Genomic DNA, 17,756 nt, shown 5'->3' with positions numbered 1-17,756 from the left:
CTTCTCTTTGTCCCTCTCCCTCTCACTGTCTGTAAACTCTACCTGTCAAATTAAAAAAAAAAATTTTTTTAAATAAATGTGTGCACAGAGTTTAAGAAAAAGCAACAAAGGATTTGTGGAACTCTAGGGATAGTAATATCAACCATACTGTTACCATCCTAAGGCCTGAAAGGGCAAAGGAGGGAAACGGTTACTAGAACCCAGAGAGAACTCCTTGGAGAGAAATACTAGACGGAAGAGACTGTTACCCAGCAGGGAGGAAACCTGAGTGAGAAATACATCCACCTTTCTCTCTGCCAGTGCCTTCTGCTGGTCAACTCCTACTGCAAACCACAGAAGGCATGGGAATCTATTGATGCCATTCCTAAGGTCAGTCTCGCAGGGTACAAGGTAGGGAAGGAAACGGTAGAGAGGCAAAAAGAAGAAAGTTGGCATAACTTGTAACCTCATTCTGGCCAAGGAGCCCCAAGTCTGCTGGGGAGCTTCTAGAAAAGGTTCCACCGCTCTAAAGAGAAACAGAGACAGTTTACTCCTGCTGAACACTGTTCTGGTTTAGCAGTTCTCTTCCGCAGCCGAGATTTAATAAACCTCTCTCACTGTGTCCTTCCGTGGACGCTCCCCCACATTCCTGGACCCAGCACAGCACGTGCCAACTACAACTACATCCTGCTACGCTCTCTCTGGTTGCAAACTGGCATGCACTGTGGACATAATTAAAAAGTGGGACCCAGTCCAAACTGATGTTGTCAAACCTCAACTAGGCCCACAGTAAAAAGGTGCACTCTTTGCCTTGATGAATTTCTGTAACATTTCTCATAACACTGCATCTAAGCCTTTTCCTTCTTCAAGTCCTAGCACCACCAAGCAACTGTCAGGTGCGCACTTTTGGTGTCAAATCTTTAAATGTCTTCTATCTTAGTAACTATCTTTATTCCTCTTCTCCAACACTGTTGTGTCAGAGAAACGGTAAGCTAAGCTCTTTTTCAAGATGAACCCTCTACACTACTGTGTAGTTCCCTCCAATAACCTTTAAGAAATCCTGCCAAAGGCTCTCAGCCATTGAGTCGTCTATACTGTCCACATTTACACTCACAGCCAACCTATTCTTCAAAAACTGTGTTTCTGAAGTTATCATGTAGATGTGTATTTCTGGAATTATGATATGGATATTATCAGTGGCACTCAAAATAAATCTGCAGTCTAACATTTCTCAGGTGTTAGATATTTATCTAATTTTTTAAAAGATCTATTTATTTGGGGGCTGGCACTGTGGCACAGCGGATTAATACCCCGGCCTGAAGCACCAGAATCCGACATGGGTACTGGTTCAAGACCTGGCTGCTTCACTTCCCATCCAGCTCTCTGCTTTGGCCTGAGAAAGCAGTAGAAGATGGCCCAAGTGCTTGGGCCCCTGCACCCGCGTGGGAGACCTGGAAGAAGCTCCTGGCTCCTGGCCCCGGATCAGCACAGCTCTGGCCGTTGCAGCCATCTGAGGAGTGAACCAGCAGATGGAAGACCTCTCTCTCTCTGCCTTTCCTCTCTCTGTGTAACTCGGTGTAACTCTGACTTTTCCCTTTATTTGAAATGCAGAGTTACAGAGACAGAATGGCAGAGAGAGACAAGTCTTCCATCTGCTGGTTCAATCCCCAAATGGCCGCAACAGCCGAGGATGGGCCAGACAGAAGTCAGGAGCCAGAAGTTGCATCCAGGTCTCCCATGTGGGTGCAGGTACCCAAGCACTTGGGCCATCTTCCACTGCTTTCCCGGGTGCAACTGAAACTTGGGAAACAATAAAACTATACCTGACTTTCCAACCACTCAAAGATCCTGTGCCTTTCCTTTTAATATAATTAACTCCTTTAGCAGGAATTAATTTAAATGCCCTTCAGGAGCCGGCGCTGTGGCTCAACAGGTTAAAACCCTGGCCTGCAGTGCCAGGATCCCATATGGACGCTGGATCGAGACCCGGCTGCTCCACTTCAGATCCAGCTCTCTGCTATGGCCTGGGAAAGCAGTAGAAGATGGCCCAAGTGCTTGGGCCCCTGCACCTGCGTGGGAGACCTGGAGGAAGCTCCTGGCTCCGGCCTTCAGATCAGCTCAGCTCTGGCCGTTGCGATCATTTGGGGAGTGACCCAGCAGATGAAAGACCTCTCTCTCTCTCAGTACCTCTGTCTTTCAAATAAGTAAAATAAATTTTTAGAAGAATAAAAAATATAAGTGGGCTACAACAGTAGTTCATACTTCATGGCTTCACTTTCATTCCCAACCAATTTCAGCGACTCTTCTCTCTCTGAGGTTACTGTTCTGGCCTCCTAATTTTTAAATTCTCATTCTTCTTAAACTTGCTATAAATTTTAACACATATGAAGTATACATCATGTATCAACTCTTTTTTTTTAAGATTTATTTATTTGAAAGGAACAGCTACACAGAGAGATATCTTCCATCTGTGGGTTCACACCCCGAATGGCCACAATGACCAGGGCTAGGCCAGGCCAGAGCCAGGAGCCAGGAGCTTCTTTGTGGTCTCTCACCTGTGTGCAAGGGTCCAAAGACTTGGGCCATCTTCCACTGCATTCCCAGGCACATTAGCAAGGAGCTGGATCAGAAGTGAGCAGCCAGGTTTTGAACTGGCGCCCATATGGGATGCTGACACTGCAGGCCACAGCTTAGCGTGCTATCCCACAGTATCGGCCCCACATCAACTCATTTATTCTTTAAAACAATCCAATGAGAGAGACAAGGTAGTTGGTATCATTTCTATCTTAGATATTAAATTCAAAGAAACTAAACACATCGCACATTGTCACGTGGCCAGTTAGTATCTGACTCTAGAGAAACCCAGGTCTTCCGACCCCTAGTCATGGAGCAGAACATAAAAGTAAGAACATCAGGCAGCTGACTGACAGTGCCTCACATCTAAGATGACTAACAAGCATGAGGCTGTGACTAACAACCTTTTCTTAAGTCCCAGTCTTCTGACCACACACTTTGTCTACTTGTGGTGCTGCTAGCTGGTTTTTATTGCCTAGAAGAGTTGAAACTCATTTTTAAACCTTCATGATTTTCTAAAAAACTCACTGGCCATGTCTCAGACCACCTTCATCTCAGCTTCACCTTGCTTGCCACAGAGACATAATTAGAAAAATCACTTGGAAGTCACCTTTATGTCAAAACCCTTACAAAATTCTCATGTCTGCACTACTGAGAAAAACAGAATCCAGGGACCAGCACCGTGTGCAGTGCTTAAGCTCCTGTATGCAACACTGCCATCCCATCCTGAAGTACTGCTGCTCCACTTCCAATCCAGCTCTCTGCTATGGCCTGGGAAAGCAGTGGAAGATGGGCCAAGTGCTGGGGCCCCTGCACCCATGTGGGATACCTGGATGTAGTTCCTGGCCCCTGCCTTCAAATTGGCCCAGCCACAATTGTGGCCATTTGGGGAGTGAACCACCAGATGGAAGAGCTCTCTTTCTCTGTGTCTTCCTCTCTCTCTGTCACTCTTTCAAATAAATAAATAAATAAATAAATCTTAAAAAAATAGAAGGGCTGGCATTGTGCCATAGGAAGTAAAGCCACTGCCTGATGCACCAGCATCCCATCTGGGTGCCGGTTACAGTCCCATTTGCTCCACTTCCGATCCAGCTCTCTGCTATGGCCTGGAATAGCAATAGAAGATGGCCCAAGTCCATGGACCCCTGCACCTGCGTGGGAGACCCAGAAGAAGCTCCTGGCTCCTGGTTTCAGACTGGCCCCACTCTGGCCACTACAGCCATTTGGGGAGTGAACCAGCGGATTGAAGACCACACCCTCTCTCTTTCTCTCTGCCTCTGAAATAAATCAATAAATCTTTAAAAAAAAAAAAAAGAAAAAGAAAGAAAGAAACCAAAGAAGAAATTGGGGATAATTTATAAGTATTTATACAGAAAAGGAGACTTACTAGATAACTGGATGAGATAATCAGATTGAGAGAAACAGATGGCCATTTTGGAAAACCATAAAATTAGAATGCTAATTCATTCATATTCAAAATAAATTTCAGATGCATGGATCAAATATTTGAATATAAACCACCATGAAAATATCATCTTACATGATCTTTAAACATGCTCAAAAAAAACCTAGAAACAACAGAATATCTGATTACATAAAAACTAAGCATGGTAAGGCACTCATACACAACCAAAGTCAAAAGACAAAAAGTCAGAAAACAGACATAACACATGACAGTCACAAGATTAACTTTATCAACACAAAGCACTTTAAAAATATTTTAAAAACAGCAGTCATGATTGGGGGAACAAAAATAAACGAAGGACATGAACAGTGCTTTTAAAAGAAAGAATACATGAAAAAAGTTCTCCACCTCATTTTTCTCTTATGAGAACAAATTTATGCTATATGCTACACTGTTTTTTGACCATAAAATTAGCAAAGTTTTAAAAAAATGGCTGGTAAGACACATTGCCAGGAGTATGGGGAAACAATTTAGATGAGAGTCTACACTGGTGTAACTTTTTTGTTTTTAAGGAAATTGGGCAATATCTACAATTTAAGAGCTAAAACCCTTGACTCTAGCACTTTCACTTGATGCCAGCGCCACAGGCAGAGGATTAACCAAGTGAACCATGGCGCCAGCCCCTCTTGCATTTCTTAAGCAACAAAAAACAGCCCCAAATTATTTAGCAAGTTGACAACAAACTGAGGTCTTCAGGGTTATCATGGATAATCCGAAAAGCAATAAATGAGAATACAAATCACAACTAGTCCAAAAGTTTTCAAAGTAATGAAAAGATTTCTACTCTATAATCACAGTAATCCAGGAACAACTTAACTAGAGGTAGCTGCAGTCTACTTTTATCACCACACCTGTATCAACTGTGGGGGCTGCCCATATATAAAATAAGAGAATTAGTCTTATTATCATTAAGCTTTTACGGTATCATATGATTTGTTTTAAATCAAGCGACAATTTCTGGAACTATTAGAGGGTTTCATGTTGACTATAATTCTCAGTTGTTACACAGCAGGGAACTATAAAGCTACCTTAGGGCCTGGAGTTGGCAGCACCATCAATGAGAAGATAATGCCTTAATGAACACATTGCTATAAACTCATCAAGAGTGCTTTCACAGTTACAAGAGGCCTTGCTTAACACAACGTCTAAGCACCGACAAACTATACAGTGTGCCCAGAGCCAGTGATTACACACACAGTTAAGACCAAAACAACTCTTATCTTCTGACTTCTTCCTGCCTTTCCAATTTCTCAGATTCTTCCTATCCATGAAAACAAACCACAAATCCATCTGTCCTACCCAGCCCCCACCCTCGCTTAAAGCAAACACCACACCACACACACAACATTACACTATCTTGATGCCTGTGCAAACTCATACCAGTATTCAAAGCCCTCTGCGAACCACTTCAACTCTCCAAGGCCAACTCAAAATCTATTTCCGTGAGATGTTCCTCCATTCTAAACAAGGTTTTCTTCCCTCTCCTCCCACTGGTCTTCTTGACATTTGGTTACTATAACTTACTTAACTCCTATATATGACAAAGGACTGCTTTTTATTTCAGTGTCTTACTCTCTCAGTCGCAAGCTCCCTGCTAACAAACCTGGAATACTGCTGTATATACAGATCACAGGTGCTTAACTGGTGCTGCATTGACCTGTGAGCTAGAAGGTCTCAGATGAAATGAGGAACATGTTAGTGGAAACTGGAGGAAAGAGATCCTTGCTATAAAGTAGCAAGGCTCTTGTCTGAATTGCGTTCAAGTCTATGTTCTGTGGACGGCAGAAATTGCAAGCAATAAACTGGGATAGAGCGGCGAAAATAACTAAGCAAAATGTCAAAGGAGAGCCATAGCTTCTATTTTAATAATATATATATATTTATTTATTTGAAAGGCAGTGTTTGCTTTCCTAGGTGCATACCAGGGGGCTGGATCAGAAGTGGAGCAGCTGGGACTCAAACCTGGTGCTCAGACGGGACACTGGCAGCAGCTTAACCCAGCACAACACCAGCCTCGGCACTATTTTTCATGCATACTGCAGTGCAACAGAAGAGAGAAATGATTTAAAGATGGAATCTACAATCCATCTAAAGGAAGGAGAACTTAAAATACTTGGAAAGTTCTCGGCCTGGCCAGACTGTGAAGAATGGAAAGGGGGCTGGCACTGTGGCATGGCGAATGAAGCCACCACCTGCGATGCCCGCATCCCATATGAACATCAGTTCAAGTCCCAGCTGTTCCACTACTGATCCAGCTCCCTGCTATTGTGCCTGGAAAAGCAGGGGAGGAGACCCAAGTACTAGGAACCCTGCACCTACGTGGGAGACCTGGGAGAAGCTCCTGGCTTTGGACTGGCCCAGCTCCAGCCGACACAGCCATCTGTGGAGTGAACCAACGGATGGAAGACTTCTCTGTGTCTCTCCCTTTCTAACTCTGCCTTTCAAATAAATAAATCTTTAAAAAGGAAAAAAAACGGGGGAGCCTTGAGGGTCTGGCATTGTGTCCTAATGGGCTAAGCCGCCACTTGTGGAGCCAACGTCCCTTATTGGAATGCCAGTTCAAGTGCACCTGGGAAGGCAGTGGATGATGGCCCAACTACTTGGGTTCCTGCCAGTAGTGTGCGGGACCACAAAGAGATCCAAGCTCCTGGTTTCAGCCTGGCACACCTCTGGCTATTGCAGCCATTCGCGGAGTAAACCAGATGCTATAAGATAATTCTGTCTCTGTGATTCTGCCTTTTGAATGAATTAATGAATAAATAAATAAGTACATCTTTTAAAAAATAAAAGAGGGGACTTGAGTACCTATAAAACTCTGGTGCTCACAGCTCAGAACTGCCGCAAGCCTCTGCCTCTAGCAGTCTGGTACAATGCTCCTCCACGGCCCAGGTATGTACGCAAAGGCCACAGCTGGCAGCCCTTCCAGAGGACAGAGTGGTCAGCTGTGGTGCAGCCCAAAGAGTGCTGACTCCGTGGCTGCTTCGTGTGACAAGCTGTGGGGGAATGATTTTCTCCAGCTTCCTTCCAAGGATTTCCTGGCCCCAGGCAGAGAGGTGCCACAAGAGTGGCAACATCATTAGCCATCAGAGAGCTGCAATCCCAAACCACAATAAGATACAAGCCCACTGGGGCCAGTGCTGTGGGCCAGCAGGTTAAGCTGTTGTCTGCAGTGCAGGCATCCCATGTGCGTCAGGTCAAGTCCCAGCTGTTCCACTTCCTATCTAGCTTCCTGCTAATGCACCTGGGAAAGCAGCGGAAGATGGCCCAAGTGCATGGGCCTGAGAAACCTGAAAGAAGCTCCTGGCTTCAGCCTAGCCCAGTCCTGACTGTTGTGGCCATTTGGGGAGTGAACCAGCAAATGGAAAATCTCTCTGTCTGCTTCTCTTTCTCTCTCTGCAACTCTGCCTTTCAAATAAATAAATAAATCTGTTGTTTAAAAATTTGGATATAGGAGCCAATGCTGTGGCATAGTAGGCTAAGCCTCCGCCTGTGATGTGCCAGCATCTCTCAGGAGACCTGGAGGAAGCTCCTGGCTCCGGCTTCAAATCAGCCCAGCTCCAGCTGTTGTGGCCATTTGGGAAGTGAACCAGCAGATGGAAGACCTCTCTCTGTCTCTCCTTCTATAACTCTGCCTCAAATAAAAAATAAAAATCTTTTTAAAAAATGGGCTATAGGCCGGCGCCGCGGCTCACTAGGCTAATCCTCCGCCTAGCGGCACTGGCACACCGGGTTCTAGTCCCGGTCGGGGTGCCGGATTCTGTCCCGGTTGCCCCTCTTCCAGGCCAGCCCTCTGCTGTGGCCCGGGAGTGCAGTGGAGGATGGCCCAGGTGCTTGGGCCCTGCACCCCATGGGAGACCAGGAAAAGCACCTGGCTCCTGGCTCCTGCCATCGGATCAGCGCGGTACGCCGGCCGCAGCGCGCCGGCCGCGGCAGCCATTGGAGGGTGAACCAACGGCAAAGGAAGACCTTTCTCTCTGTCTCTCTCTCTCACTGTCCACTCTGCCTGTCAAAAAATAAAATTAAAAAAAAAAAAAAAAGGGCTATAAAGCAAATCATATCTAATGACAGAAAGTATTAATAAAAACAATGTTTTCAATGCTGGGTAGGAAAAAAAATCAAACATGAAGCTTCCAATTTTGAAATTCAAAGTACAAGAGGCACCTGGGTTATCACTACACCCCTAAACCATGGAAGGAGAATGCTTCCCAACGCCGGCTCACGCTTCTTTGCATAAACGTCATATATTATATCACACTATGGCTACCCAAGATGAAATAAAAATGTCATAAATAGGTATTTCAGAGTCTTAACAGTCAAAAATAAACTTCTCTATGCCAACGTAAGCAGCAAATTTACATTCCTGGTGGGAATCAGCTGCTGATATTTACCATTAAATTTAAGTGGAAGAACAAGAGTGTTTCTTTATGAAAGAAGTCTCCAGATGCCAAAGACAACCTGCCTCATAAAGTTCCACCCTTCTTTGTTAACCAAACAAGCCTCGAATTTCAAATCCTGTCCCAACCAAACCTATGCAAATATCACTGCAAAAATAAAGTACCTGATGCAACAGGTGGCATCACTTACAGTTCTATTTACAAGTCCACCATTCTTCATCATAACCTTCACCTTGACTAGCACTGTGCTATACTTTTCTCTGCACTCATACAATAAGCAAATTTTCGTGTATAAGCACACTTGGATGTAAGAATTCAAAATACTCCATCACATTTCCAAGACTCATAGCTCAATACTGAACTAGGTTAGGAATCCTGCAAAATACTCACATTTTAGTCATTGTACCTATTAGAAAGTAGTTAGCAATTTTATTATGAGAATATGACTTATCTTTATTCATGTAATTGTTTGTGGACTTTGGGAGTTCTGCCATTCACTTTACTTGGAGCTCTACAATAGGAAACACATCTTTACTGATCGCAGGACAGGACTAGCACCGAGCACAGCACCACTGGAATTAACGGCTAAGTGGTTAAATGAATGAATGCATGAATGGTGTCTACACAGAGTAGGTACCCAACAGATGTTCGCTGAGTTAATTTACAAGAAAGGACTTATTTTTCCAATTTCTCTGTTACCAGATATCTAAAACTCTTCACTATCCATTTATGATAAAGAAAATCCCTGTTCTAAACACCAAATGCGTCCTCAGTTCCATTTATTCACCTCAAAAAATTAAGTCTCACCGTTACTAGGGATCTCTAAGGACTCCTTCGTTGGGGTTTTCTGGTCTTCATCTTTCCCAGGATTTTCACTGGACTTTGACAGCCGGTTTCGCAGGGACATCTTCTCTTCACCCACTATAGCGCTGTCTAGGAAGAAAACATAAAAAGCTCTCAACTAAGAGCCAGACTGAAGAATTCTGAGTGTTCACAACCACTACCCACCCTAATCTGATCTCTACACATTCTGCACAGGTATCAAAATAACATACCATACCTCATAAATGTGTAAAATTATGTATCAAAAAATAAGTATCAAGATTAGGTGCCATTCAGAATGTCACCATATTTACTAGAAGTAAAAGTTGATGAAACAGTCTCTTTTGTTTTCCTTGAATCATCTTCAAAGACTCCGAATACAAGACACTCTAACAAATTTAAAGAAATTAGCCCCTGTGAGGTAGCGGCCTTGTTCCGAAGGCCCTTTGTAGACAGGTCCCCCCTTACGTAAAGAACAATTTAGCTGAACAAGGCACAAGTACATATAAAAACCCAGAATTAAGTAGCAGAAGACACCAGTTAGGACACCTGCATCCCATGCTGGAGTGTCTGGTTACTCCATTCCAATCAGCTCGTGGTAACGGGACACACCCTGGGAGGCAGCAGGTGATGGCTCAAGTGCTTCTGGCCCTGACACCCACCACCCTCGTGGGAGACCCAGATGGAATTTCAGGCTCTTGGCTTCAACTTACCCCAGCCCTGGCTGTTGTAGGCATTTGGAGAATGAACCACTGTGCCTGCCTTTCAAATAAAATGAAAATAAAAATTTTTAAAGATAAAAGTTGGGGCCAGTGCTGTGGCATAACAGATTAAGCTGCCACCTGTGACACTGGCAACCCATATGGGTACCAATTCCAGTTCTGGCTGCTCTACTTCCAATCCAGCTCTCTGTTGGTGCACTTGGGAAAGCAGCAATGGATGGCCCCTGTACCCACGTGAGACCTGATGAAGCTCCTGGCTCCTGGCTTCAGCTTGGTCCAGCCCTGGCCGTTACGGCAATTTGGGGAGTGATTCAGCGGATGGAAACACACACTTGCGCTCACTCTCTCTCTCTCTCATTCTCTCTCTCCCTTTTTCTCTAACTCTGCCTTTCATACGAATAAAATAAATCTTTTTAAAAAAGACAGAAGCAAAATTATAACATTTTAAAAATGCCAAGGGGCCAGGATCGTGGCACAGCAGGTTAAGCTGAGCCTGCAGTGCCAGCATCCCATATGAGTGCCAGCAGGTTCGAGTCCCAGCTGCTCCACTTCCAATCCAGCTCTCTGCCATGGCCTGGGAAAGCAGTAGATGGCCCAAGTACTTGGGCCCCTGCCACCCACATAGGAGACCCAGATGGAGATCCAGGCTCCTGGCTTTGACATGGCTCAGCCCTGGCCATTTCACACATTTAGGCAGTAAACCAGCAAATGGAAGATCTGTCATTACTTCTTTCTCTGTGTCTCTGCCTTTTAAATAAATACATAAATGAATCATTAAAAAAATAAATGCCAGATTAAAGTTTATGACCCAAGGCCTGTGAGGCTGTATATAATGCTTCTGAGACTACCATAATCACAGCAGCTAACTTCTGAGTGTTTGTGTGCTTGCAGCATACCAAGGCAACAGCAGTAATCGCAACCACGGTACTGGCTTAGTGAGCACCTACTGTGTGCCTTCCAGCCCTCCACATTTTCTCTCTCTAACACTGAGTAGGTGCCCTGATTTTATAGCTGAGAAGAACACAGTTTAAGAGATCACTTAATTTGTACCAGATAATGCCCCAATCAGCACATGGAATTCAAAAGGACTAGCAGATTCCACAACCCACCATCTACTTGCTACACTGCCTGGAACTTGCCTCCTCCGTAAGTTCCCTTGACCACCATTCTCCCTTCTCACACTCCCTGAGTCTCACTGCATGCTATGACTCCTATCAGAGAGCACGCTGTCACCCTGTGCTTAAGTTTCTGAAAGACAGGGATGATGGGATGTTTTCTCTTTGAATTCCCAAAATATAGTGGGAGAGTGCCTGGAACACGGCAGGTGCGCATTCATTAGGAGAGAAAGTGAATACTGAAACCAGTTATTCCAAATAATAGGATACAGTGCTCTAAACCTGCAGAATCAAGAGGGAAATATGCAACTTCAAAAAGTTTATGGAAAAAATGGAATTAAAAGATGTTTATTCACATGCAGAAAAAATGAAATCTAGACAGTTTTTTCATAATGCACATATTCCATGAAACTTTTGAAGACCCCTTGTACATTAGGGAGGATAACAATAAACATCTTCACTACTGTAACAGCTTTCACATCCTAATCAACAGTGAGGTCTACAACAATGGTGCTCAGTTGTGGGGTGGGCTTCCCCAGACTCTTGAGGCTACGTACAATAGACAACACACATTCATCACTTTTGAAAGCTTCAAAGGCTAACCAAAACAACACTACTTTGCTTTTAGCTGACTCTATCAAAATATCAATTCTGAAAAAGTTATCTTGAGCTGACTAGAAGTGCTAATTAAAAAGTACAAAAAAATGTTTACCAAACAAGGTTTGGAAGACAAATAAATCTGTTTAAGAAGCAAAAAATAATAATTACTCAAACCTGAATACCCTACAGAAAAGTTAAAGGAGTCCTTGATGATGATCCATCAACCTGGTCTAGTGAAAAATTGATGCTGAAAGCGAAAACACATGGCTTGTCTTATGAGAATCATAAGTTAAAGGAAGCAGGGAGACATGAGCAGGGAGGAGGGAGGAGGAGCTGAAACACAGGTAGTGAATTTGCACAATTATCTGCCACTTATTTAATCTACTTACTTTAGTAAGTAAGTGAGACAAAGGAGGAAATGTTCTCTTCATAAAGCCTTTATATCATAGTTTATTTTAATATGCCTGCAGTGCCCGCATCCCATATGCTCCACATCCAATCCAGCTCTCTGCTGTGGCCTGGGAAAGCAGCGGAGGATGGCCCAAGTGCTTGGGCCCCTGCACCTACGTGGGAGACCTGGAAGAGGCTCCTGGCTCCTGGCTTCAGGTTGGAGCAGTTCCAGCTGTTGTGGCCATCTGAGGAGTAAATCAGCGGATAGAAGACTCTCTTTGTCTTCCTCTCCCTGTAACTCTGCCTTTCAAATAAATAGATAAATCTTTAAAACAAAAAAAAATCTTTAGCCCTGACTTCCTCTGCTTACTAGGAAACGAAAACTGTAATTCAGTGGAAAAGCATCAGAAAATTAATGTTCACAAGATTTAAATCCCTGCTCTGCCGTTCCACTCTGCCCTTGAATGAATCCTCCAATCATTCTAAATCTCTTCTTCATCTAGAAAATGGAGATCTCTACTACCACATCAGGTTATTGGAGCAAAACAAGGTAAGATTCCCTCATACTGACATGCCCATGTTTTACTATTAACCACCAAGCTTTTAAAATTAACTAAGCGATCAGATAGCTGCATATCTACCTCCTGCAAGCTGAATGATACCACATTATCCCTTAAATTCTACTTATGTTTGTTTTTAAGATACAGTAGGTGAGGGGTAATGAAGCACCATAATTAGATACTTACCTCAAAGGCAGCTCAAATACCATCTGACTTACAAGAAAACGTGAACAGATTTTATTATTGTCATAATTACTGACATTAGGAAAGAGAACTATCACTTAAAACAGTTGGCCTCAGTCCTGACCAGCTGCCCTGGTCATATAAACCGTAAGACAGTGCAATCCTATCGGAACTGTGATCTGGACTCCTGGCTGCAGCCTGGCCCAGCTCCAGTGTTGCAGGAATGTGGGGACTGAACCAGCAGGTGGAAGGCATCTCTCTCTTTCACTACATCCCTTAGCCTTTCAAGAAAATAAACAAACATTTTTTTAGAAATTCAAAGTGTAACTAATGCTGGTTCTCATGTGCTGACACAGGTCATTGTCCTGTGTGAGGTGCACCATAGTTTTTTCCTGCATTTCCATTAAGACAGAACCTGGGAGGGGAGTTATCCATGTTTCCTCTTACTTCCATGGCCACCACCGTTTCTTCTCCCTTCTTTAAATATTTCAGCAGGGTTGTTAACACCAATACTTCTCCTGTCACAGGTATCTACTGATCTCCTAGACACTCCTCTCATTCGGTGAGGATCTGAACACTTCCTTCCCCATCTCTCTCTGCGTTAATTCTTCCACCCCTCTTTTATTTCAATGTCCACGTGCACAGATCCACGCAATATCCTGGCTCTTAAGCTCCCTGACTTCCTGTCTCCAACAACCTGTTCTCACATCCCAGGTCACAACTTACTGTTACCAATAACTGCACCACGCACATAAGGATTTCCAGCACCTGGTGCTTGACCACATTCAGTCCACTTATTCCACACTGCGTCTCTGCCATCCATCTTCCCCCACCGTGCCCAGGCTGCCCTGAGCTCCAGCCTAGCTGACACCTCGTGTAGATGTCTTTTAGGCAGCTCAAACCTCACAGGACCAACACAGTTCCCTCCTTACTGTCTTCCCCACCTCGATTTATGGGGATAGCAATTAATCTTTGCCTGCAACTGCTCTCTTAACCCAGGAATCATCTGACTCTTTACTTTCCCTCATCCAATCCAACAGCAGGTCCAAGTCCGACACCTAACACACCTGTCCCTTTCAGACTGCAGTCCAAACCACCAAACCACCGCCACCTCTCTCAGCAGCCTCTAACTGCCTTCCCTTCACTTGCTCCCTTCAGGTCTGCCTTTATTATTATTATTATAATTTGCTTGAGAGGTAGAGTTACAGACAGTGAGAGGGAGAAACAGAGAGATAGGTCTTCCTTTCCGCTGGTTCACTTCCCAAATGGCCGCAACGGCCGGAGCTGCGCCAATCCAAAGCCAGGAGCCAGGAGCCAGCCACCCCCTGCCCCCCCCCATCTCCCACGCAGGTGCAAGGGCCCAAGGACTTGGGCCATCTTCTACTGCTTTCCCAAGCCACAGCAGAGAGCTGGATTGGAAGAGGAGCAGCCAGGACTAGAACCCGGCGCCAATATGGGATGTCGGCGCTGCAGGTGGAGGATTAACCTAGTGCGTCACGGCGCCGGGCCGGCCTTCTACTGTTTCCTGAACAAGCTGATTTCCATGTAAAGGCCTTTGCTGTACCCTCAGCCTGGACCATCTGCCTCTAGATACCCTTCAAGGTCCCTCTGGGCTGGCGCCGCGGCTCACTAGGCTAATCCTCCGCCTGCAGTGCCGGCATCCTGGGTTCTAGTCCCAGTCGGGGCGCCGGATTCTGTCCTGGTTGCCCCTCTTCCAGGCCAGCTCTCTGCTGTGGCCCAGGAGTGCAATGGAGGACGGCCCAAGTGCTTGAGCCCTGCACCCCATGGGAGACCAGGAGAAGCACCTGGCTCCTGGCTTCGGATCAGTGCGGTGTGCCAGCCACAGCGGCCATTGGAGGGTGAACCAACAGGAAAAAGGAAGACCTTTCTCTCTGTCTCTCTCTCTCTCACTGTCCACTCCGCCTGTCCAAGAAAAAAAAAAAAATGTTCCTCTGGCTTCACTATAAATCTCTCTATGGAGATATCCACTTCCTCAAGGATTTCCTTGTCTAGCTGACCTAAATAAACACTTGAAAAACACTTTCTTCTTCAAAGAACTTATTGTCCAATACATTATATTGTTCATTTTTTCCCTAACAATTAGATTTTTTTTTCTCTTCTATTTGTGAAGAATGTATATTGCTAGTCACTGTTAAAAGGTATACACCTTGGGACCAGTGCTGTGGTGTAGCGGATAAAGCTGCCACCTGCAGTGCCAGCATCCCATATGGGCGCCGGTTTGTGTCCCAGCTGCTCCACTTCCAATCCAGCTCTCTGCTATGGCCTGGGAAAGCAGTAGAAGATGGCCCAAGTCCTTGATCCCCTGCACCCCTGTGGGAGACCCTGAAGAAGCTCCTGGCTTCGGATCGGTCATTGCAGCCATTTGGGGAGTGAACCAGCAGATGGAAGACCTCTCTCTCTGCCTCTCCCTTCTCTAACTCTTTCAAATATATAAATAAATCTTTAAAAAAAAAAGAGAAGTTGAGTCTTTGACTTTATAGGATCTCTCTCTCCTTCCCTCCCTCTCTCTCTCTCTACTTCCCTCCCTCTCTGTCTCCCTCCCTCCCTCCATCTCTTATTCCTGTGTCATATTTTAAAAATCTTTTAAAAAAGGTATACACCAATTATCTGAAAACTTACGCTGTTCTTCAGTGATGCTAGATAAATGTGTTGTAATACAGACTTCTATCTCACTGTATTCTTTACGCACATATGCTCGTGCACCAACACAGAAAACAGGTCATAACCAGGGAAGACACACACTCATGGAGATGAGGACATACCAGCCCAGGTCCAGGGCTTGGCACTGTGGCGCAGCTGTCACCTGCCACATCCACATGCCACATGAGTGGATGCTCCACTTTCAATCCAGTGCCCTATTAATGCACCTGGGAAAGCAGACGATGACCCAAGTACCTGGGTCCCTGCCATCCACATGGGAGACCCAGATGAAGCTCCTGGCTTCTGCCCAGCCCAGCCCAGCCCTGGCCACTGCAGGCATTTGAGGAGTGAACCAGCAGATGGAAGATCTCTCCTTCTCTCTATCTTTCAAATAAACAATCAAATCTTTTTAAAAAATCAAAGTTTAAAAAGGAATAGAAATTTACTAGGCATAAAACCAGGATTATGGAAAAAGAAAGCACATTCTATAAAGAATAAGATCAGAACAGATTCCTTAATTCAAACATATTATTGCAATCTACTATATGCCAGGTCCCGAGGATACAAAGATGACCTCAACAATCTGTGCTCTCAAAGAGTGAAAATCTAGAGGAAGAAAGACACAGACACTGTAAGACCTGGTGGTAGTGCCGAGTAACAACCGAGACGTGTGTAGAACAGGCAGGGAGCACAACCCCAACAGGACCTGGGGCAATCAGGAAAGGTCAAAAGGTAACATCTACCTTACTTTTCTCCATTTAATTTGAGAGGCAGAGACACACAGAGTCCCCATCCACTGACTCTGGGAACTCAACCTAGTGGGTGACAGGAATCCAACTGTTTGAGCCATCACCTGCCGCCTTCCAGGTATCTATTAGCAGGAAGCTAAAATCAGGAACAAAGCCAGGACTTGAACCCTGGCACTGTGAATGGGTGGCAGTGTCTTGATCCACTAGGTCAAATGTCTGCCCCTAGGTGAAACGAGAGGAGCAAGGCCGGAGCACAGAGTGCATGAGAGAGCACGGACGAAAGGTCAAGGGCTGTTGAGGTCCTTCTGAAGAGCTTGTAACATCACACAAGAATCCGCAGCAGGCACGTGGCACAGCACTTAAGAAGTCATCTGGGACATCCCACATCCCACACCCTGCTTCAAGCGTCGGCACCACTTTGGAGACCCAGTTTCCTGTAATGCACACAGGAGGCAGGAAGTCATGATGGCTCAAGTACCTGGGCCCCCGTCACCCACGTGGAAGGCCCAAATTGAGCTCTTGGTTAGCTCCTCGCTTTGGCCTAGCCCAGACTTTGCTATTCCAAGTGTCTGGGAAGTGAACCAGCAGATGGGAGATACCTGTCTCTCCCTGCCTTTCAAATAAAATGAAAATTAAAAAAAAAATTTTTTTTAAAGTAGTAGAGGTTTTTAAACAAGAGGGTAACTTGATATTTATCTTATACAAGATAATTCAGGAAACAACAGGGAGGATGTGCTGGGGAGAACAATGAGCCAACACACACAAAAATCAACAGAGGCCCGAGGGAAGGCTCGTGACATGTTCATGAATTCATCAAGAGGAAAGAGATAAGGAAAATGAGATAAACTCATAAACATTAAGGAGCTGTGAGCTATCCAGCTGGCTACATGCAGAAGACAGCTGGAGACAGATCCCTCGTGAGTTCTCCCAGTCTGCAGCACTGCCATTGCGTAAAGTAAAAAAAGGCAGGGAGAAAGAGGGGCAAGTAAGTGCAATACGCCGTGCCTGGGGTCAGCCAAGGGACCACAACCAAAGGCCACTGAATCCGCAAGTCCAGACCGGAGAAATTCATCAATGCACAGGGAGCAGCTAGGGCCAAGAACCTTCCCAGCAGGGCGACCTAGGAAGTAACAAATCTAAGATTAACACAGAATTTACTGTGGCTCACTTAATCTTCATAACAAGCTATGCAGTACATATTGTTATCTCATTTTATAGGTGGTTAAGTAATTTCCCAGTGTAGCAAGGCCTTGGAGAAATGAAAGGAAAATTAGAAGGAAGTAATGCTGGAAAAAAGTTAAAGGATTCAAGAAGAGGTACAGGGGCCAGCGCTGTGGTATAGCGGGTAAAGCCACTGCCTGCAGTGCTGGCATCTCATATGGGCACCGGTTTGAGTCCCAGCTGCTCCACTTCCGATACAGCTCTCTGCTACAGTCTAAGATAGTAGTGGGAAGATGGCCCAAACCCTTGGCCCAAAGCTCCTGGCTTTGGATCAGCCCAGCTCTGTCTGTTGTGGCCAACTGGGGAGTAAATCAGCGGACA

The 17,756-nt window shown here is 45.1% G+C and overlaps 1 protein-coding gene across 3 annotated transcripts in view; it reads right to left on the bottom strand.

The window, feature by feature from the left end:
• The window catches only part of SOAT1 (sterol O-acyltransferase 1), a 67,867-nt gene that overhangs the window by 45,603 nt on the left and 4,508 nt on the right, over positions 1–17,756 (bottom strand). For 2 of the 3 annotated variants that reach the window (XM_089299453.1, XM_070077206.2), the window contains exons 2-3: positions 9,948–9,996; positions 9,220–9,345 (exon numbers count right to left, since the gene is read on the bottom strand). In XM_089299453.1, coding sequence (XP_089155579.1) covers positions 9,220–9,319 — 100 coding nt within the window. In that variant the 5' untranslated portion in view covers positions 9,320–9,345; positions 9,948–9,996. The remainder of the gene's footprint in view (positions 1–9,219; positions 9,346–9,947; positions 9,997–17,756) is intronic. The other variant, XM_070077205.2, reaches the window with a different exon arrangement.

This window comes from Oryctolagus cuniculus, chromosome 7 (assembly GCF_051225735.1).
Source record: "Oryctolagus cuniculus isolate XC-2025 breed Fujian yellow rabbit chromosome 7, ASM5122573v1, whole genome shotgun sequence".
Lineage (NCBI taxonomy): Eukaryota > Metazoa > Chordata > Mammalia > Lagomorpha > Leporidae > Oryctolagus > Oryctolagus cuniculus.
Note: the sequence above shows the minus strand (reverse complement) of the source record. Positions and strands in the feature narration are given on the sequence as shown.